The sequence below is a fragment of the Pantherophis guttatus genome, chromosome 1 (assembly GCF_059756535.1).
Source record: "Pantherophis guttatus breed Tessera chromosome 1, ASM5975653v1, whole genome shotgun sequence".
NCBI classification, from domain to species: Eukaryota; Metazoa; Chordata; class Lepidosauria; order Squamata; family Colubridae; genus Pantherophis; species Pantherophis guttatus.
In genome coordinates, this window is record NC_142063.1 from 241,586,609 (window position 1) to 241,609,993 (window position 23,385).

Below are 23,385 nucleotides of genomic sequence, written 5' to 3' on the forward strand. Positions count from 1 at the left end.
GTTGTTAAATTAGTAACACGGTTTTTAAGTGAATCTGGCTTCCCTATTGACTCTGCTTGTCAGAAGGTCGCAGAAGGGGATCACATGATCCTAGGACACCACAACCGTCATAAATGTGAACCAGCTGCCAAGAATCCGAATGTAAATCACATGAGCATGGGGATACTGCAACGGTCATAAGTGTGAAAAATGGTCATAAGTTATTTTTTTCAATGCCATTGTAACTTCTAATGGTCACTAAGCAAAGTCGAGGTCTACCAATACAATTTCCCCTACATTTAAATAAATGAACCAATGGCTGCTTGGGAAACTCAAAATAGGCACCCTTGAAATGGCTCTCAATGGCTTGGAGATCTGGGAAAGATTTCAGTGGTCATAGTTAGGCTAGTTCAGGGGTCTGCAACCTTAAACACTCAAAGAGCCATTTGGACCCGTTTCCCATAGAAAAGAAAACACCGGGAGCCACAAAACCTGGGTGGGCGTGGCCAACTTGACATCACTCACTTCCACCAGTCACATGACCCCTGCCCCCAGCCATGCCTACCCAGCCAGTCATTAGGGCAGAGAACCAGTTGTTATAAAACACCAGGAACCACAAAATCCTTTTGACATCTCTCCCTCCCTCCCCCCTCCCTCCCCACCTCTCTCTCTGTATCTCTCTATGTCTCTTTCTTTTCCCCTCTCTCTGTATCTGCCCCAGCCACTTCTCCATCACCTGCCATTGCCCTTACCTTCCCAGGCCAGGCGAGGACGGGAGGGCAAGGGGCGGGGCCAGCCAGTGGTGGAATCACTCGACAGGGAGCCACAGCACAGGGCCCAAAGAGCCACATGCGGCTCCGGAGCTGCAGGTTGCTGACACCTGGGCTAGTTTAACAAAACCACACAAATGTTAACCTGATGCTCTGTTTTTAGAGACTCTTAAAGAATAGAATCCTTACAGAGTTCCTCACATATTGCCTCTTATAAAGAAAAATAATAAATCGGGTTTACCCTTCAATTTCCTGGGCACTACATGGAACTTCACAAGGCACATAGGTTTATTATGGGTTATAAAACTAGCTTATACAATGCGGAGTTTTCCTGAGCTTCTTTTCCTATAACCACTAATGTATCCAGAAAACTGCTTCAGATAATTCCTCAACACTGTGGGGTAGATCTGTGGGGTGAGCAGAAAGTGTGAAAGAAAGTGTGCAACAATTTGGCTGGCAGAAATTTGGATAAAATATCATGGAGCAATTAGTCCTAAAAGTTAACAGTATGTTTTAACCCGGTATATTTTAATCCATTCTAAAACTACTGTCTGTAAAATCTTCTGAGGGCCTATTCTGGTACTTCAAGTTTAAGAACCTTTACTGGAACTATTAATTTTTAATTTTAATTTCATCATTAGAAAAAATTAACAGATGAGCTGACACTGTCTTCCTTTGAACATTTAATTACCACAAAACAACACATCCCTGCCAATTTTTTTTTCATAATTCCTAACAAATGACAATAACTGCTGGGATGTAATGGTTTACTTTTTATTCTGCTTTTTTATTTTGTAAAATATTTTAATTTAAAATATATAAAAATTAGGCAAAGCAATTATATAATTCTTCAGGGCCTGATAAAATACATTGCAAAATATTCCAGCGTTTCAAAATATTGTTAAAACAAACCAGCATTTCTTTTAATTCACAGATTAATTGGTATTCATACAAAGACTTTAGTAATTATGGGTATCAGAGATATAGTGCAACATCTTTTTTCCTTGGTGTTTTTTTTTTAAAGAAAACAAACATAGAGCCTGGCAAAAAGGCAATTATTGAATTAGAAATAAAATAATAAAATAAAATAAAATACAGCCTTTGTAGTAATCCATTGGTACTGAAAATTAGAATAAAAGGATTCTGTAAATCTCAGAACAAATAGAAATTATTTTTGAATGGTAATTAACTTTTTTTTCCCCTATTCTCATTAACTGAAAGATGCACTGGGGGCATAACTAAGTGGGGAGAGGACTGTTTGTTTCCAGGGATCAAACAAACCTGCATTTCTAATCTTCTTTCCCAGGCAGCAGACAGTCAAAACTGTAACAGCACAGCATGGTTCCTGTGTACTACATGTGCACTAGGTTCATGTGAAACTCACAAGTGTGCCGTCATGACAATATTGCACCTGCTTTCTTGGCAAAAGCTGTATAATGGGCCAATTCCTTTTTTGCAAAAAAAAAAACCAAAAAACCCTAGCCTCTGCTGGCTGGTTATTCTTTAAAAAACACTTGCTTTATTCTTCCACACTGTGGCAAACCTGACGTTAACCAAACAGATGATTTTGAGAAAAAAGGGAAGGAAAAAAAAAGGGAGAAGAGAAAAAAGAGAGACAATGCAGACTTTCTGGGCACGGTAAATCATAAGATCCGATGGGAAGTCCACATACTGCCAGCATTTTTGAGGGGAGAACTCCACACTTGGGTTAATCTCAATTACTTAATTTAATTTTCTGGTCAGTCATGGAGCAATAATGTCATTTGCCCAATTTTGCAAGCAAGTTGAGTCGGAGTGGGGTGGCGGGAAGCAGAGATCAAGGTGTCGTGCTTGCTCTTGGCAACCACAAATATTTTGCTTCTGGTTTATTTCTCAAAATATATTTCTTAGAAAATCTGTGCTGCTTTTTCCATAATCTGGCTGCCTTTTCTTCAAATTGATTAGTCTGAAGCTGAACAAGCAAGCTAGGCTCTGTTTATTTAGTGTGTCTCATTATTGACAGGACTATGGTACTTGAAAAAAAAATCATAATCATAACCCTTTTCTAGCAAATGCATGTTGTTATAAAACAAGCATTGTTTTTTTCTTCACTTATTTTAAGGAACCGCCTGTACATGGTGCACTAAAATATCTTTTTCATCTAAAGGAAAACAGCTACTGGCAGATTGCATGTTCCACTGGATATAAAATAAAATAACAAATCATATGCAATTAAAAATTGCCATAAAAGCAGTGTGTGAATTGCTGGTCATGCTCAGTGCCCTATTTGTTCTCTCTTTGGATTATGCTCGAATAATGATATATTTAAATTTTTTAGTATATACAATAAAGAAACTTCTCTTTAAAAAAATCAACATGACCAATAATTTCAACAGAAAAAAGAAAGGTTCAATTTAAATGCATATTTAACAAAAACAGAAAAAAAGGCAAATAGAGAGACAGTCAATTGTATTTTAATATTATTTTTAAAAAGATCAGCTGGGTACTTTTAAAACTATCAAATTTTTTAAAAGCATAATACATAAAATAGAATAAAGAGTAAGTTATGTATGTTATGAAATATATTTATATCCTGTCTTTTTACATTATGTATTTAAAGAGGCTTTAGACGAAGAAAAGAGGTATTCCTATTAGAAAGAGATGAGTCATGCATTAATTTATTTCTGTGTTATTGTGTAATATGCATATAACTGATCAACAAACATGATGCCTATTAAAGTCAATTCTATTAGATTCAATGTGACTTACTTCAAACAGACATGTAGAACATTCCATGGAAAAGCTACAATCTTATGAATATTTATTAAAAAGTAAGATCTACTAAAGTGGTTGGAATTTCTTTCTGATGAGACAAGCATAAGATTGTGCATTAGGTTTTCTAGTCTACCAGGATTTCTTATTAGTATCTGGGTTTAAACATTTTTGTTGTTATTGTTGTTAGTCGCGAAGTGTCTAACCCATCGCGACCCCCCACAAATCAGGTTCCATCTAGTCAACCCAAATATGAAACCAGCATCCATTCATCTGGCCTTAGGTATATTTTTTTTCTGAATTCAATATTTTATGAAAAAATTTCCAATCAATTGCCAAATGGATTTTCTATTATATTCATACTGTCACTTATCCAACCCTAGAGCATTTTATCAGAACTACAATCCTTCATTCCTCAAGTATAGAGTACACGAAAACTTACATACAAAAATAAAATATTAAGATAAATATTATTTTCCAGATGGTTTGGAACTAATTATACTTCTCATTCCTGCATAACACTACATGGCAGAATCAGTATTGACATATCTAAACCTCTGCAAAATACATTATCACTTTTTATTTAGCACAACAGTTGCATTCTAGAAAACACATTTTAATTCATTTTCTGCCATGGAATAATTTCATGTTCAGGAAATCATAACCTGGGATTTCTAAGCAATGGGCTACTGCAGTGCTAGCAGATATTCCAAGTATAATATAAATGTGGAAAAATCAACTTTTTTCCCCTCTGCCTCTTTCATCTTCCATCAAGATATCCCTTTCTGAACTCCTTCCTCCTCTCTTTTACAAAAAGTAGTTTAGCAAAAATACTCCTCTGATTTGGACTACCACCATATTCATTCATTCATTGGTTCATTCGTTTGTTTGCTTGTTTATTCATTTGTTGTGATGTTGCCACTCTTCTAGTACAGTCCTCCAGTTGATTGAGGAAGGGAGTTGAAACTGAACTTTAAGAAGTTGTCACTCTGGCTTAGTGGACAGATGTCCTGGCCACAGTCCCACCCTTTGCCTTATTCTAATGCTTTAGAATGCCAAATACCCTGTCCAGTTAATTCTCAAGTTTTCCACCTCAAAAGTAAGAAGGAGGGAAAGTATAAATCCTATCCAAATTCAATACATAAATACTAATCTCATCTTGGATAAAAACTGCAAATTAATTTCAGTGCAAACAAATATTAAGTGTTATTTGTTGTAATTTCAGACTATTTGAAAGAATACCTTCTTCTATATGAACATCCATGCTTATGAATACATCCAAGGAGTATGTCTACAGTTGTCCCAAGTTTCTTTGGCAGCAACTCAGGATCAAACCTTTTCTGTTGCCTCTCTAGCTCTTTTGAATAAACATTTTATTAGGCAAGTCCTTTAAACCATATTTTAGAACATTTAATTGCTGATTTCAAGTATTAATTTTAAGTATTAATTCCACTTGTTTTATTTTTTTAATCCTATTTTAACTGTATTTAATCTCTCTTTCTAAAATTATTTTAGTATATTTTAAACCAGTGAGAATTTTTTGCTAATCAGACAGAATATCAAGTTCAACAAACAAATAAAACAGAGTGGGAATACATATTCTTGTTTACAGCATAAATAGGAGAAAACATGAACTAAGGGTTGAATCAGACAGAGAATATTAATATGGGATCTGATCATGTCTTCTTTAAATCCCATAAATTCAAGTTCCTACTAAAAGTAGAATTAAATCTGGTCCAATCCAAATGTATCCTTATAATATTGTTCTCTACTGCTAAATTCTATCATTATAAAACATTATAAACTGTCCCTCAAAACTCATATATCTGGCAAACATTGAAGACTAGAAACTTTGTTTTAGAAATTAACCACTGCATCATTAGCAAGGGTTGAGTGGTCAAACTATTTTTGAAAGATCTTTGCTTAGTAGCCAAAGGATAACTCAGTCATGTATTTAAACTTTGCTTATTGTGCTGTAACATTACGCAGAAGTTTTTTTTTGTTGTTGTTCTACTTCATCCTTCTGATGTATCTAACAAGATATGTAACATCATACTAACATAAAACATCTCAAGGTAACTTACTTGATTCATTTCTAGTAACATGCCTTTGGAGGAAGTCAACGATCTGTGTCAAAGCCTTTTTGTTACAATGTGTTGAGAGTTCCTCATTACATTCATAACACCTGAAATAAAGCATTTAAATGCAGTAACAATATCTCTCAAGGACATTCTTATGACACTAGCCATATGCAGACATTCTCAAATCTAGAGTGCTCATGATGAGCACTGGATAGGTCACAACTCCACTAATATAATTCAGATGTTGCCCTGGAGGAGTCTGAAACTTAGAATTAAACAAATACCGTAGTTCCCATTTTGTTCACGTTCGTTAAAGACTAAAAAAGGTAGCAGTTTCATCTTAAACACATTGCTTATGCCATTCACTTGTAAGACTATATCAGTGACTAGTTCAGTTGACTAGTTCAGAAGAAACTGTAAGTGACCAGGGAGACAATGGAAGGTATTCATTTCTTTCCCACTTCACTGTCTATAGCTACAATATGTAACTGGCTTTGGCATCCTGCAAAGATCTCATAGTACAAATCTGGAGATCAGGAGAACACGGATGGGGTAGGGGGGAGTACATCAAAAAAGTATGTAATAATATAATAATCAAAAATGGATTGGCTGTTACTATTAAAGGCAATATAACAGATTTCAAAAAGTACTACTATTGAAATAACTAAATATTTTTAGTTATATATATAAAATATATAATATATTTTAACAACCCATATTAGACAACCCATAACCTGTTATGTCCTTGTTTTGAAAGGTATTTCTTTATCTAAACAGAGAAACAGTGTGGCCAAGGTCAAAAAAGCAGTGGGAACAGGAACAGCTTCCAATTTCCTGCCAGTCTGACCATGGCTGACTATCTCTGGCAGCCAATGCTACCCAGTCTCCAGAAGTCTATGGCAGGATTGATTTACTAAACCTCTAGGCAGTGGTGCAGTTGCACTTTAGCACTGAAGTGACCACAAATTTGCCAAAGTTCAATCCCATAGAAGTCAAGGGTCCCAGATTTTGGATGCATTCTATAAGCTAGCCATTTGATGTATCTTCGTTCAAAAAAACTATTGTCCTATGATGCACTGTTTCACCGAGTTAAAGGTTACAGATATGAGCAGTTTAGTAGTACACAAATTAGTTTGACTTACTGAAAAAAAAATGAATAAGAAACAAGCATTTGGTCAAAACCAACTTGAAGAATGACTAAATAAAGTAATATAAATTCTAGTACAGTCTCATATAGAATTACCCAAATGATGCTACTTTGTATCTTTAATCATTCATAACTAAAATTCTTGTAATAATACCGTGTTTCCCCGAAAATAAGACCCTGTCTTATATTTTTTTTGAACCCTGAAATAAGCACTTGGCCTTATTGCCATGCACTCAAAAGCCCGTTTGGGCTTATTATCAGGGGATGTTTTATTTTGGGGGAAACAGGGTAACTTGCACAAACTATGTCAAATACACACACACACACACACACACACACACTTAAGGCTACTTAACAACTAAAATAAAGTTATTTCATTTTATGCATACATTCACCTATATACACCTAAATGTACAACTGCTTATCTTTACTTTTACACGTACAAAACTTTCTCTCTCAAAATGCGAATTAACTTACCATATGATCCATGTGCTAAGATTGATTACAATACAATGAGAATCCGCCCGTGCAGTCTGGAAATGCTTTAGAGAATGCTGGCCTTCTGAATTTTGACCACAGCCCTGAAGACCATTGATAAAATCTTAAGATATAGTTATGTTCTACAATGAAAGCAGCAAGTATGTTTTACTCTACATCAAGCTACGGACTCATCAGTTTTTCTTTTTCTTTTTAAAAAAAGGACATCAACATACTTCAACAAACATAGCTTGTCGGAATATGGAAATTGTGGAAACCATTATATTGTCTTCTTCATACTCAACCATTTCCATAACAAATGACCAGCATCATAAAGAAGTAATTGTTCAGGATAAAATGACTCTTCTGATCCACCCAAGAAATATAATAGCAGCTACATTTCCTCCTGGTTATGATGAAAAGTTTTAAGTATAATAGCATTTTCTCAAAACAGTGAGATCCTAAAGGTCTATGAAAGAAGAAACTGCTGCATATTCCAAAGTAAAAACTAAAGTGTTACATTCAGCTCCCATAATAGATAAAATTCCACAGGTTTAGTCCCAATTCCTGCCTTTTGATACTTCAGCAGAACTCTACAAAACCAATGAAATGCTCTATGACCCAGATAACAAACATCCTCCATCTGGGAGTGCGGGAGGATCCCTTGCAGGGTCGCGCTGAGGATTTTGTTCAGTATCTGCATGATAAAATCACTCAGATTCGGGAAGGCTTGGTCTCTGACTGGGTAGGTACAGACAGGATGATGGAGGCCGGTCTTGAGAATGTCATTTGGGAGGAGTTCAACCCTGTTGCTCCCGAGGACGTGGACAGGATACTGGGGCGGCTGAACGCAACCACATGTTTATTGGACCCGTGTCCCTCCTGGTTGGTGCTGGTCTCCCGGGAGGTTACGCGAGGCTGGCTCCAGGGGATTATCAATGCTTCCTTGAGTGAGGGTGTCTTGCCACCTGCCTTGAAAGAGGCGGTGGTGAGGCCCCTCCTCAAGAAGCCCGCTCTGGATCCGGCTGTTTTGGCTAACTACCGTCCGGTCTCCAACCTTCCCTTCATGGCGAAGGTTGTTGAGAGTGTGGTGGCGCGACAGCTTCCTGGGTACCTGGATGAAGATGTCTATCTGGATCCGCTCCAGTCCGCTTCAGGCCTGGGCACAGTACGGAAACGGCATTGGTCGCGCTGGTGGATGATCTCTAGAGGGCTCAGGATAGGGGTTGTTCCTCTATCCTGGTCCTGTTAGATTCCTCAGCGGCTTTTGATACCATCGACAATGGTATCATGCTGCGCCGGTTGGAGGGGTTGGGAGTGGGGGGCACCGTTCTGCGGTGGTTCTCCTATCTCTCCGCAGAACGGTGCCACCCACTCCCAACCCCGACACAGTCGGTGTTGGCAGGGGGGCAGAGGTTGACCCTGAGGCACCTTGTTTGTGGGGTGCCACAGGGGTCGGTCCTCTCACCCCTTCTTTTCAACATTTATGTGAAGCCGCTGGGTGAGATCATCCATGGCTTTGGGGTGGAATTCCATCAGTACGCTGATGATACTCAGCTGTACATCTCCACTCCAGGCCATCCCAACGATGCCCTTGAAGTAATATCCCGGTGCCTGGAGGCCGTGCGGATCTGGATGGGGAGTAACAGGCTTCGACTCAACCCTTCCAAGACTGAGTGGCTGTGGCTTCCGGCATCCCGATATAGCCAGCTGGTGCCATCGCTGGCTATTGGGGGAGAGTTATTGGCCCCCACGGAGAGGGCTCGCAACTTGGGCGTCCTCCTGGATGCACGGCTGTCTTTAGAAGAGCATGTGATGGCCGTGGCCAGGGGGGCTTTTCATCAGGTTTGCCTGATTCGCCAGTTGCGTCCCTTTCTGGATCGGGACTCCTTACGCACAGTCACTCAGGCACTCGTCACTTCCCGCCTGGACTACTGCAATGCTCTCTACATGGGGCACCCCTTGAGGAGCACCCGGAGGCTCCAACTGGTGCAGAATGTGGCCGCACGGGGGATTATGGGAGCAAGGGGGCACTCCCATGTGACGCCTCTCCTGCGTGAGCTGCATTGGCTTCCGGTGGTCTTCCGGGTGCACTTCAAGGTGTTGGTTACCACCTTTAAAGCGCTCCATGGAATAGTGCCTGGGTTTTTGCGGGACCGCCTTCTGCCACCGATAGCCTCCCACCAGCCAATACGCTCCCACAGAGAGGGACTCCTCAGGGTGCCGTCAGCCAGGTGACCCCCAGGGGGAGGGCCTTCTCTGTGGCAGCACCTGCCCTCTGGAACGACTTGCCCCCGGAGATACACATGATACCAGATCTCCGGGCTTTTCGCCATGCCCTAAAAACTTTTCTTTTCCACCAAGCAGGGCTGGCATAACCCACCCATCCCCTTTTTGAGATGTTAGATTTTAATTGTCTATGAGTTTTAGTTGGGATGTTTTAAATTTTGGGCCAAAATGTGTAATTCTTTTAACAAATTTTAAATTTTGTATTGGGATGTTTTTTATTTTGGCTGTGCACCGCCCTGAGTCCAGCAGGAGAAGGGCGGTATACAAATTTAATAAAATAATAAATAAATAATAATTTATTTACGGTATTTATCAAATTTAAGAGACCGCACATCTCTCACAGAGCAATTCATATAGGATAAGGACTGCAGGCCAAAAGCCTATCTAATCCAGCATTCTATATCATGCTAAAGACAACCAGATAATTTTGTGAAGCTCAGAAGCATGAACTGAAGAATAATATCCCTCCCTTACTACTGATATTTAAGTATTTTGCCTTTATTTCTGGAGGAAATACATGACTATCAGAATTTTCTTTCTAGTCCCCTTTAAGACCCACATGAGTGAATCACACTAAGATATATTTATTTTACAGACAACTATCATAAAATAAAGTCACCATAAAATCAGAATTGATACTAAAAATTAAAATAATAAATACTTCATGAAATTATCAACAATAAAATCCTGATCAAAAATGTGCCTTTAAAGCCTGTTAAAATTCCCACAAAGACCTCTGTTCTCTCACTTCAACAGGGAGCACGTGCCATATCTGGTGGAAGTGAATTCCATTGTTTAACAATGCTTTGGGTATTTAAAAAAAAATGTGTGTGTTTTTAGTAGTTCAGAAACTCCTTGTAATTAGGCATTAGGCACCCATTCCATAGGTGACCCTGGGTTCTAATAATGTGAAAGAATGAACACTTTCTATATATTTTTTCACACTAGGCATGAGTCAGTGGTGAAATTCAGCCAGTTCTATCTGGATCACACGATCCGGTAGCACCAGCAGCGGGAGGCTCCACCCACCTGCCTGGACATCATCATGTCCCATTTTTGACCCTCTGTGCATGCATGGAGGACGCATGTGCTTGTTACGCTCGCGCGCACACTCACATTTGCAAACCGGTAGTACCTTATGCCAACAGAGTTGAAATTCTGGGCTTAGAAAATTTAGAACCATGCCGCCTTCTGTATGACCTAAGCATAGCTCATAAAATCATCTGCTACAATGTCCTACCTGTCAATGACTACTTCAGTTTCAACCACAACAATACACAAGCACACAATAGATACAAACATAAAGTGAACCACTCCAAACTCGATTGTAGAAAATATGACTTCAGCAACAGAGTGGTCAATGCCTGGAATGCACTACCTGGCTCTGTGGTTTCATCCCAAAACCCCAAAAATTTTAACATAAGACTGGCTACTGTTGACCTCACCCTATTCCTAAGAGGTCTGTAAGGGGCGTGCATAAGAGTACCAGCGTGCCTACCATCCCTATCCTAATGTTTCTTTAATTGTATTCATTTTATGTATTCAATTCATGCTTATACTTATATATATTATCTAATATGTACTCGACAAATAAATAAATAAAAATAAAATACCACCCCTGGCATGAGTGTTTTAAAACCTCTGTTCTGTCTCCCCTTAACATGCTTTTGCAAAGCTTACAATTCCCAAATGCTGTATCTGTTCCATAGGAATGATGTATAAACTATTACTTTATAAAGTTAATTACCTGAATGCCACATCGGAGACAGAGCCATATATCAGAAGGCATTACTGGTTCACCATTATATATTCTCCTTTCCTTTAAGCACTCTGAGCATATTGACCAAACATTTTGAGCCACTGCTCGCTTCACATGATGGACATCAACTGCCTGGCCCACATGTTGGCATGTTAATCCTACATTGAAGATTAAAAAAAAAGATTCAAATGATTAAGACATGATTGATTGCTGAAGGAAATATTTATTAAGAATATATTTTTATAATTGCAACATAAGAAACTACATTATTATGGTTTAAGATGTAAGAACGTAAGATTTAAGATTCCTCACAGAATTCAATATCTGTCCCACATAAAGCGTCATCAATAATAATATAGTTTGAAGTCTAACTCTTCGATTGGCTAATAAATTTTCTGCTGCCTTTCTCTCAAAGTGTAATTCTACTTCTGGTTGTTGTTGTTTTAAATTTCTTAGTGGACTCATTTTTATTCTGTCACTTCTTTCTCTTTCTAGCTTTCCCCAAATAAAAGCTTTTTCACCTGTAATATCATCTGAGGAATCTTCATCCTGATGCTGATTTGCCTTTTTTTGTCTCTTATTTTTATCATGGGTAACCTTTGATGGATCTTTTACCCTCATCAGTTATTTGCTAGAAAAAAAGAGAGGGGGAAAGAATAGAGCAAAAATAAGTGAGATATGCATTGGTAAAAGAGAAACGCTTTGGTTACCATAAGCATACAAAGCAACATAAACTATAAACATGCAAAGTAACATAAAGAGCCCAATTTCAGCACAAATATCAACCCGGATTATTTAGCAAAATCTTCTCTTTGACTTGCCATAGCAATTTCAAATATTTCTTATAAGCTACACCAAGAACAGACAGTAAAATATAATAACAGTGATTCCAACCAGAAATAGTTGGAATGAAATCAAAATAGAATCATTCTAACCTAGGCTCAAGTACATTTGAAACATAATTCAGTGACTCTTATTTAATATCTATTATTTTGTGTATGTGCCTTGAAGTCAGTGTTAATTCCTGGTGACTGTCTGGGTAAGTACCTGCAGTTTTCTTGGCAAGATTTTTCTACAGTGATTTGCCATTGCCTAGGGCTGAGAGAGAGTTACTGGCCCAAGATCATCCAACTGGCTTTGTGCCTAAGGCAGGACTAGAAATCATGGTTTTCCAGCATATAGCCCAATGCCTTAACTATTACATCAAACTGGCTCTTTTAATACCCTGCATTAAAGGGCAAATACATGCAGGCAGAATTTACAGCAGAATGAAAACTCCTGAAATTCAACTCAACTCATTTTATTTCATATCTCTTACAAAGAGTTCAAGGTGATATATTATTTTTGCCCTTTATTTTATTTTAGCAACAACCCCCCAAAGTAGACAGGTCTTAAAATACCAGTAATTATAGATGTTAACTTTTGCATAAGACTGAGAAAAGAAATTTGAATTTCCATAGAAGGAAATTCTATGGAAAAGGAGTTTCTCCTATATACAAAGAACAACATCAATAAGCAGTGTGAATATCTAGTTTCAAAGAGAAGTCAGGAAAAAAAATACTGGGTTCCTGAACAAATTTGATTTCAAGAATTATATAAATTTAACAAATCAGAAGACTGCATGCACACAAAATGAACATTATATGCCTAAAAAGGATGTTCCTTCCTGAAATTCCCATAGGAAAGCAAGTATGAAGTCTATAAAATGCCTTTTCCTTCTGAAGGAAAAGAAAGAGGCTCCTATCATTATAACAACTATCTGGCTACCAGCCCACACTTCTCCAGTTTCAACTCTAGTGTGCTTTTACAGATTCCAATTTAACAAAAAGATTTATTTCTTATAGGTTGTATATGAGAAGAAAAGAGAAAATGAGCATCATAGTGTAATGATTAAAGAGTTGGACTGGGAGCAGGGCACTGAAGCCAGTTAGGTGATCTTGATCTCAGTCCTAATCTCAGGACCATGCATTGTAGGCTTCATAATGTTGTGCAAATAAGTGGACCCTGTAACTAAGCAGCAGAGGGGTGGGGGGAGGAGGATGAATTGAAGGATAGGTATATGAGAAGAGAAAAATATGGAATTGCTAATATCATGGCCAGTAATAGCAAAACATCTAACTTCAACTGATTTCAGAATGCTAAGCAGGATTGGATCTGATTAGAACTTGGATGTGAAATCACTAAGAAATATTGGATCTGTTAGCTTGTTTGCAAAGTCAAAGAATAATCTCTAAGAAGGCAGCAGCCAAAAACCACCTCTGTAGTATTTCCAAAAAAAATTGCACAGGTTGTGTCTACAAAGTCACTGGAAAACAGCCTTGTCTTGAAAGAGACTTTAATATTTTAGCACACATACTCTTTGACTTTCTTCCCCTGCTAACTAGTATATAGAAATCTTACTTAATAGTGACTTAAACTCAGTGTGGTACTCAATGTGCTTCCTATATAAATCTTTAGTACACAAAAAGATGGTAACAAAGCCAATATCAAAATTATTCAGTATGCATCATAATGGAATAAAAATATTATCCTAGGATCCCTACAGTGATGGGTTCCTCCCAGTTCGGCCCGGTTCTCCCGAGCCAGTAGCAGTGACGATATGACATTACCGAACCGGTTCTGCCCCCCGCCCCCTCCCCCTGCGCCCCACCCCCCTCCCCCACAATCTATTGCTGCCTCCTGAGTCCCAGCTGATGGCTAGAGGGAAAAAAACTGTTTAAACTCTTGCAGCGGGGCTTCAAAGGGCCGCCCTACAGCTGATCAGTGTTAAAAGAAAACAAATGAGTAGACTGGTGCCTGCAAAAATACATAGATCAGTACAGCTCTGCAAGCAGTTAAAAGCCTGGTAGACCAGTACCTCTGCTAAATCTTAAATAATTGTCACATGACCATCAAGCCACGTCCACAAAATAAGCCACGCCCACAGAACTGGTAGTAAAAAAATTTAGAACCCACCCCGGATCCCTATCCATCTTCATTGCTATGCTGACTCTAATCATTATATTAAAAATATTTATAATAAAACTGTCATCTGTAGTGACAAATGCAATTTACAGTAATTGTAGCACAAGGTTAGATTACAGGTGATAAAAAGCTTGGCAAGCAAAGTTGCTTCCTCCCTTGGCCAGGAATGAAATGTTTATAAAGTACTGTGTTTATGGAACTACATGCAGAAATGTTCCATATTTATGGCATTAGATATGTCCAGAGCTAGATCGATGCTGATCTAATTACAGAGAGGACTACTGCTATCATAACTAGCAAGTAGACAATGTCATCAATCAGCAGATCAGAAATTTCATCACAATGACAGCTCTGAAATCCTTTCAAACATGCAAGCACTAAATGCTTCCTGGAGCAATAAAAGAACCAGAACTACAGACCAGTAATGACAGCAGCACTCCTCTCATTTGTAACTGTCATGCAAAATTCTTCATAACCCATAACCTTGATAGTCTAAATTAGAGGCATGCTCCACTTATAAATGGCATCTTGGGGGAAGTTTTAAAAAGATAGTCTCTTCCACCGCTGAAACTATCTTGTCAAGTTCTACAGAGATTTCACTCATCACTCAGATGCTAGATACACAACTAACTTTTTAAAGTTTATGTGTATGTTAAAAGATAGGAACAGTAAAAACAGCATCAGTGAAGAATTCCTAGAGAGATCAGCAAGGTGTCAACCCTGAAGCAAACCAGGCTGAGGCCATCTTTGAGGCTTCAAAGTTGCCACAAGGCAGAGGTGCTGGCAGGTTGCACATGCCCAGGGCCGGATTTAGATGAAAAGAGGCCCTAGGCTATTCCACTTATGAGGCCCTTTCACCTATAGTGAAAGTGTAATTTTAATTTTGCTAACAATTTGAATGTAGGCCCCTCTTGATCTTGAGGCCCTAGGCTGAAGCCTAGTTAGCCTATAGGAAAATCCGGCCCTGCACATGCCTAATCCATTCGAATACCCAGAAGATGCAAAAGTCAGAGAAATGAGATTCAGGACAAACAGGAACCGATCCCCGAACTCTCTTCTACATCCTCCAAAACTTCACTGCTAAACTCATGACAAACCGCTGAGAAATGAAGGCAAAATATTCAATCCCTTTCAAGAAACAAAAATATTAACAAAGAATGTTTTTTTTTTAGTCTTAATATATCAAAATGAAAACCACTCCACCACCACTCATTTAACTGAATACTATTCTCTATCATTAACCATGAAGAATTAGGATTCAATGGGCATGTTGCGGCAGGGATTGATTCAAGCGTCCTTTTCATCCTTCACATCAGCAACTATCAAGAGCTGATGTAGAGCAAATGAATAGCATTTAGATCTGTCTCCTCGGGTGCCAAAAAGGCATTAAAAATTGTTAACGTTATCTTGCGAAGCTTCTTCTCTGATAACATTGTACTGCTAACTAGGGAATGCAAAACCTTTACCAGACCAATTCTTGAATACAGCTCATGTGCCTGGAATCCACACTATGTATCGGACATTAACATGATTGAGCAAGTCCAGAGGTATTTCACGAGAAGAGTACTCCACTCCTCCACTCACAACAGAATCCCTTATGCCACCAGACTTGAAATTCTGGGCTTGGACAATCTGGAACTGTGCTGCCTGCAGTCTGATCTAAGCATAGTAAACAAAATTATCTGCTATGACGTCTTACCTGTCAATTACTTTTTCAGCTTCAATCACAATAATATAGGGGCAAACAATCGATACAAACTCAAGGTAAACCGCTCCAAACTCGATTGCAGAAAATACGATTTCAGCAACAGAGTGGTCAATACCTGAAATGCTCTACCCGACTCCGTTGTTACAGCTTCAAACCCTCACAGCTTCAACCTCAAACTGTTTACTGTAGACCTCATCCCATTCCTAAGAGGTCCATAAAGGGGGCGTGCATAAGCGCACCAGTGTGCCTACCGTCCCTGTCCTACTGTCCCCATTTACCTGGACTTACTTCCTTTGTTTATGTTTATGTTTATACCTATACCTGCTATCTTGTATGTTTGACAAATAAATAAATAAAATTAAAAAATCTCAATTGGATCATGTTAACTAGATGCCGTCAATATTGTCATGATCCTGACTAACGAACCCAAGCAAATCAGAACTCTGAGGCTAATGTCTTCCTCTAAGAACTTCTTTATTGAGTACATCATATCGGCACAATCAAATGGAAAACAAACTCTAAATGTTTCCCGCGGTCTCAGTATAATTAAAATAGGAAATAACTCCCTCCCCAAAAGTCACAAGTCACGTTGGCCAATTAAGTTAATTAGAAGGCACTCCTCCCCATCTCTATCCACCATCTGTAGAGAAGACCTTGGTTCCCACGAGAAAGTTCTGTGTTTTATCTAGCAAAACATGCATTTCATCCTCCTTCCCCCTCCCCTCTCTGTGTGGCAACTGAGGAATAGAAAAATGGCTTTTGCCAGGTTCGATGCTATATCAAACACTGCACAGATACTATCATTGTGATAAACGTATTAGAATCTATCCCAATCAGAAGCCCTGGATGACCAAGGAAGTCCAGCACCTCTTGCATGACAGGACCAAGGCTTTTAGGTCCGGTGATGGGGCAAGATACACTGTTGCCAGAACTAGTCTGAAGAAAGATATTCAGAAGCCAAGACTGAGGAAGATTGAGGATAATTTTTATAGTAATAACATGAGGCAGGTGTGGCGAGGGATTCAACAAATTACCAACCATCAACCGACTAATGTCATCCCGGCAGAGGGGGATGCTTCATTGGCAGAGGAGCTGAATCACTTCTTTGCTCGCTTTAAAGTGGAGACATCAGAGACAGCTAAAATACAGCCACCAGCCCATTGTAGCCCCCGCCTCATTGTGGAGGAACAGGAGGTGAGGAGCATTCAGAGGGCTGTGGCCCCTAGAAAGGCTGCCAGTCCTGACGGTATCTCTAGCCAAGTGCATAAAGACTGTGCTGATCAGTTGGCTGGAGTCTTTACCAGTGGTGTTATTCAGCCGGTTCTATCCAGTTCAGGAGAACTGGTAGCGGCAGCTGTGGGAGGCTCTACCCACCTGCCCAGATGTCATCACATCCCATTTTTGATGCTCTGCTCATGCACGGAAGGCTCTGCGTATGTGCGGAGGTGGCACGTGCGCTCCCTTTTGCGAATTGGTAGCAAAGGTAAGTGAATATCACCCCTGCTCTTCACACTGCTCTGACTCATTTGGAAGGGGGGGGGCTATGTAAGGATGCTTTTTGTAGATTTTAGCTCTGCATTTAACACAATACTTCCACATAGACTAGTGTCTAAACTTATAGATCTTAAGACTTTCTTATTCAATATGCCTTTGGATTATGGATTTCCTGTCTGGCTTCTCTCAGAGGGTCAGATTAGGTAATCATATCTCTTCAGCCCTTATTCTTAACACTGGTATACCACAGGGTTGTGTGTTGAGTCCCTTACTCTATACTCTTTATGTGCGTGACTGCATTCCCACTCACGCTAGTATTACTATTACTAAATTTGCAGATGATACAACAGTGATTGGACTCAGCTCTGGGTGGGATGAGTCTGCCTATCGAGATGAGGTAGACCGGATGCTTTCATGGTGTGCAGACAATAACTTGGTCCTTAACACTAGTAAGACAAAGGAGCTTATAGTGAACTATAGAAGGAGTAGATCAGACATCCAGCCCTTGCTTATGTATGGGGACTGAGTGGAGCAAGTGGCCAGTTTTAAGTTTCTGGGTGTTATAATAAAAGACGACCTGACCTGGGGCACTCCAGTGGTGGGTTGCCCCTGGTTTGCACAGGTTCTATAGAACCGGTAGTAAAACCAGCGGGAGGCCCCACTCACCGACCCTGATGTCATAAAAACGCTTCTGCACATGTGCAGAAGAGTGCGAGCGAGCGAAGCAAGTGTGCGTGCGTGGCCCCACTGCGAACCGGTAGTAAAGGTAAGTAGAACCCACCCCTGGGGCACTCATATTGCAGCACTGGTCAAAAGGGCCCAGCAGAGATTATACTACCTGAGACTTCTCAGGAAACAACTGAAAATTGCTAGTGACCTTCTACCACTACACTATAGAGTATCTTAACTTACTGCATCTGTGTATGGTTTGCCAATTGCACAATGGCAGATAGGACAGCACTCCAGAGGGTTAATGTCATTGCCTGAGGATCTTTGGTTGCCCTCTCCACTCTTTGGAAGAGGTTTATAGCTCCCGCTGCCTTAAGAAAGTTCAAAGCATTCTTAAAGATCCATCCCATCCTGGGCATCCTTTTTTTGAACTATTACCATCTGGCAGACGGTATAGGATAATAAAAACAAGGACAAATAGGCTGAAAAACAGCTTCTATCCCAGGGCAGTAACTATATTGAATTCTACTGTATAGGGCAATACTAATGTAATATCAGGTTTTCAATTCAATTGTATAGAATGTGAAGGATGTGTGTGTGTGTTTTATTTTATAATGTACACTGAAGATGGCATTTAATTTTGTTGTACAAGGTGCAATGACAATAAAGTAAACTAAACGATTCGAAGTTGACGATTATAGTGAAACCATTTAATTCAGAATTAGAATAAATATTAACAGATTCACTACCACTTAATATAATCACTACTATATATTCAAGTACAGAATTAATAAAGGCAAAACCTTGCATGCTGGCTATCAATGTCAGAAGAGCCACAGTGTCTAGAAATAATCAGTTCAGATATGTGTTGCTACAGCTTGACAGGGAATGCAGTGTTTGACAAGAAAGTAGAATGTCAACATAATGAACATTCTGCTTCCTAGGGAGTTTGTGATTGCCAAGAGTATAATATTGTTATTAGAGTTCGGGGGATTTTTCTCTATACAACAAGCTGTCCTACTTTGTTCTTTGTGACACACATCACTCTCAATGCTCAATGATGATATATTGCTCTACTTTGGACATTACCAGCTAACCCCAAGAGGCAGAGGGTATGCTGCTACAGAACTTAAGGGGAAACATAACTACAGAATACCAGCTTTGAATTAGTTCCTAAAGAAATATGACAAAATGTTTACAAGTCAATCACATTATAAAGAAATGTCTCAAGTCTATAAAACACAAGCCATTGTGTTGCAATCTTGCCTCTATTTTGCTACCAGAGAGATCTTTAAAAGATTTCAGTATCTGGCACCCAGATTTTGAAGTGTTTCATTGAATCACTGCAGATCTGCACATAATTAACTTGTAATGAAGTGTCATTTTACTTCAAGGGAAGTGGGTGCCACGTTGTAGTATATCAGTTTATCTCTAGAATATTCAATATGTTCCCACCGAAAATAGAGAGCTCTTTTGCAGTTCATCAGGCTTTCTCGTTCCTCCCCCATCTTATTCTTTTAACTGTGGAAGAATTAAAAAATACATGCTATAGAGTGATCCATCATCCTGTAGCATAAGAAATGTGAGGGAATGAAGCATGTATTTTGCCTATGAACTGAGTGTTTCTTTGCTTCTTAGTCCTATGTACAGTATCTAACCTAGTTTGGTATGGAATGTTCTGTAAATATTTTTGCTACGTTTTCTTCCAAATGGAAACCGGTTTTATGGTAATGTGCTTGGATTTCGGGGGGGGGGGGGGGGTAGTTGAGGGTAAAGCATGTTTAATATGAAATGACAGGACAGTCTTATCACACAGAAATGTTCCCCAAACTAATGTTTAGCTATATACACTACACTTTTTATTGTGAATCCATGAATCACAGGAACAAACCTCTCATTTAATAATTAACTACAAGAATTAGAGCTGAAATGCTGGATAAACAGATACTCTTAAAACCAATGACTCAAAAAAATGGAAAATGCTAACAAGCACATTCTGGAGCTACTTGTCCTGATATGTTTTGAGTTTTTATATGCACCCTCTTTTAACTTTTTATCAGTTGGCAGCTTATCCAATAAATACAGGTAATTCTTGATTTATGACCATAACTGAGACCAAGGCAGTTATTAAGTGAATCACACCCAATTTTACAATGTTTTGTTTTGCTTTTTGCAATGGTTAAGTGAATCCGTGCAATTGTTAAGTGAACTATGTGGCCATTAAGCCAATCTGGCTTTCTCCATTGACTTTGCTTGTCAGAAGCTTGTCAGAATTTTGGGGATATGATGATGGGGATGTTGAGACAGACATGTGAGGAACAGTTGTAAGTCACTTTGTTCAATGTCACTATAACTTCAAATGGCCACTAAACAAATGGTTGTAAGTTGAGAACTACCTAGAAGAGTATTATAATTTTCAACACCTAATTTTACCTACATGTCTATGGAGATTCTCAGTCATCCGGGTTATGTTTGTCCTAAAGGTGCTTTTTCAGGAGGCAACTGGACTTTCCGGTTTTTCTTTGAAGACATTTCACTTCTCATCCAAAAAGCTTCTTCAGCTCTGGCTGGATGGTGGGAAATGGAAGGATTTATACTCCTAGGAGGGCCTGCCTTGTATTTTCCATTTCCCACCATCCAGCCAGAGCTGAAGAAGCTTCTTGGATGAGAAGCTAAACATTTTCAAAGAAAAACCAGAAAGTCTAGTTGCCTCCTGAAAAAGCACCTTTGGGATAACTTTACCTACCGCATAGCAACAGTAGGCCACATCATCAGGCAAGTCAGCTTACTAAATCTGTAATAGCTCTAGTATAAATCAAAGATACTCCGATTGGTGTTTTTCTGGAAGGCTGTTTTTCCGCTACTTGCAGCAGCCATCGGTGGGTGTATCAAAACATATTGTGGGCGTCTGGCAGGTTTAGGAGAGTAAGAGTGAGAGAATATTTTGAAGACACTGCTTAGCAGATAAATGGTATAGCATGCATTTCCTTCCCAAAGACTATGGTACAGATCTCTCCCAGTAGATTGTTCATATAATTCATATATTACCTAAAGAAAGGGACGAACAGAATAAAAGTTTGCGCACTTTGGCTCCGTCTCAAATTTCCTAAGAAAACCTTAGGAATATAGTGGCTGGAATAAGATACAGAGCCAGCATGCAGTTAAGTTGTCAAGGGGGAACATTAGATTGCCAAGGCCTTATATTGCCTAAATAAACAGTGTGGGGAGGCAGAAGCATCTCCTGGTTTCCACATTCTTTAGAGGCCACACCAGTGGTGAAATCCAAATTTTTTTACTACCAGTTCTGTGGGCATGGCTTGGTGGGCTTGGTGTGTGTGGCAGGGGAAGGATACTGCAAAATCCCCATTCCCACCCCACTCCAGGGGAAGGATATTGCAAAATCTCCATTCCCACCCCACTCTGGGGCCAGCCAGAGACGGTATTTGCCAGGTCTCAGAACTGCTCAAAATTTCCGCGACCGGTTCTCCAGAACCTGTCAGGACCTGCTGGATTTCACTCCTGGGCCACACCACAATAGGAGCTGCTTGAGAGGTCAATCCCACGACGCCGTGAGGCACACTTATATATAAAAAAAACAAAACCCCAGAAAACACCGTTTCGGCCACCGAGGCTTGCTTGCTTCCTTCCTTCCTCCCCCAAACCCTTACAACCCAGGCCTTCAACACAAACCTCACAAGCACTTAACAAAACCTCGAGCAAAAGGGGGAGGGGCTACGGCCGGCCTCAAGGGCTGAGCAAGCTCCCAGCTCCGGGGCTTTTCCAAGGCAGCAGCACCTCGATAGAGCCAAGGACAGTAGAGACCTCAAGCCAGCGTCACGGGGGGAAGCCACCGACCTCCCAACCGTAAACCAAAGGAAGAAGGACACCTCGTCTCGGGGGCGACTCCGTCACTCTGCAGCCCATCTCCGCCCCCAGCTTTGAAGGCGGAGGAGCGGAAGACCCGGGCGACGTGCTGCTGCTACTACTTGAGGTCAGAAAAGGCGGCTAGTAGGAAGGCCCGCCAGAAGCCAATCTTCCCCCTTCCGGAAAAGTCGAGCGAGCCTTCCGAGGCCCCTGCCCGCAGCGACGGACCCTTACCCGCGGGCGAGATTCCAGGGGATTCCCCCCACCCCACCCCGACCTCTTATTCTCCTTTCCTAACTCACCGCGCTGAGCTTCTGCTTCGCCCAGGGAGGCAGCCGGCTAAAACGACAGCCGAAAGAGGAGGAGCAGGAAGCGGACCTCCTGCCAGCAGGATACCTTCCCTTGCCGCCCGGCAGGGTGATGTCCCGTCTTGTTCTGTCCCGTCCCGTCCCCGTTTCGCACACTCAGAGCTTGCGGTCCGGCTGGAGCTCGCTGCTTGACTGAGAAGGTGCTTAAAACAGCTACCAGGCGCGTAAGGGTCAGAGCAGGGGGTTATTTGCCGTGCAATTCCCAAAGGTCGGGGGCTTCGAGCGAGGTCTCTGCTGCTGGCTCTAGCAGAAATCCGATCTCCGGGCGCAATGCGTCGCCCCAACTTTCATGGCCAAGTGGGCTTCCAAAGGAGAAGAGAAAAGGCGACTTTGATCTGTGTTTGGCATCGCAGCCACCTCCACGTTTTGCAGATGGGGGAAAAAAAACACACGCCCCCAGAGTGCTTTTTTTTTAATGCAGAAGTTTGATTTTGTTTCATAACTTTCCACAGGCCTGGCTTCTCCACCCACCCACCCACCCCTCGCCCCCTCCTCGGCCGTTCCCAAGAGAAATGTCGGAAACTGATCTGCAGGTCATGCTGTCTCTCTTGCTCAGGGAGGGCAAGCTCCCCCTTTGCCCCCTCACCCCCCTTATAGAGCAGAGAGTGTGACAGGTGAAAATAGGGGAGACCAACTTTTCTTCTCTTTTTGTCTCCCCTTTTTCCTCTCCATCCCGCTTATAAAGAGGGAAAGAACCCTTTGATATCTGCCAGGATCCCTCTTCAAGTGTTAACAAAACGAGAGTGTAGGAATTAATTTATCTTAATTTATCGTGTCATTTAATACAGTGGCCAGATAGATGCTCCTAAAAGTCCAAAGTTCATCATTCGTGATTGGCATTCAGGTCCTGCCTCTGACCCTGGAAGAACCCTCATCATGACTAGGTGCCATTGATAATCATATCTTAAATGAATAGATTTCCATTTTGAAACTGCTATAGAAAAAGAATACCATATGGCCAAGCTGACAGCCAGCAACTAGAGAACCAGTTTGTATGCCAGCTTAGATTTATCATGCTTTCCGTTTAGAAATATGGTTGACTTTGCTTTATTTAAAGCAAAGGTA

At 40.4% G+C, this 23,385-nt stretch overlaps 1 protein-coding gene across 7 annotated transcripts in view; it reads right to left on the bottom strand.

The window, feature by feature from the left end:
* Positions 1 to 22,524, bottom strand: part of USP45 (ubiquitin specific peptidase 45) — a 55,474-nt gene extending 32,950 nt beyond the window's left edge. Inside the window, exons 1-5 of one of the 7 annotated variants that reach the window (XM_060689120.2) lie at positions 22,255 to 22,524; positions 11,775 to 11,884; positions 11,242 to 11,411; positions 7,206 to 7,309; positions 5,585 to 5,685 (exon numbers count right to left, since the gene is read on the bottom strand). In XM_060689120.2, the coding sequence (XP_060545103.1) occupies positions 5,585 to 5,685; positions 7,206 to 7,309; positions 11,242 to 11,411; positions 11,775 to 11,874 (475 nt within the window). In that variant the 5' untranslated portion in view covers positions 11,875 to 11,884; positions 22,255 to 22,524. Of the gene's footprint in view, positions 1 to 5,584; positions 5,686 to 7,205; positions 7,310 to 11,241; positions 11,412 to 11,774; positions 11,885 to 21,778; positions 22,174 to 22,254 lie in introns of those variants that run through there. The other 6 variants (XM_087882602.1, XM_087882600.1, XM_087882599.1 and 3 more) reach the window with 6 other exon arrangements.
* Between the last annotated feature and the right edge of the window lie 861 nt (positions 22,525 to 23,385).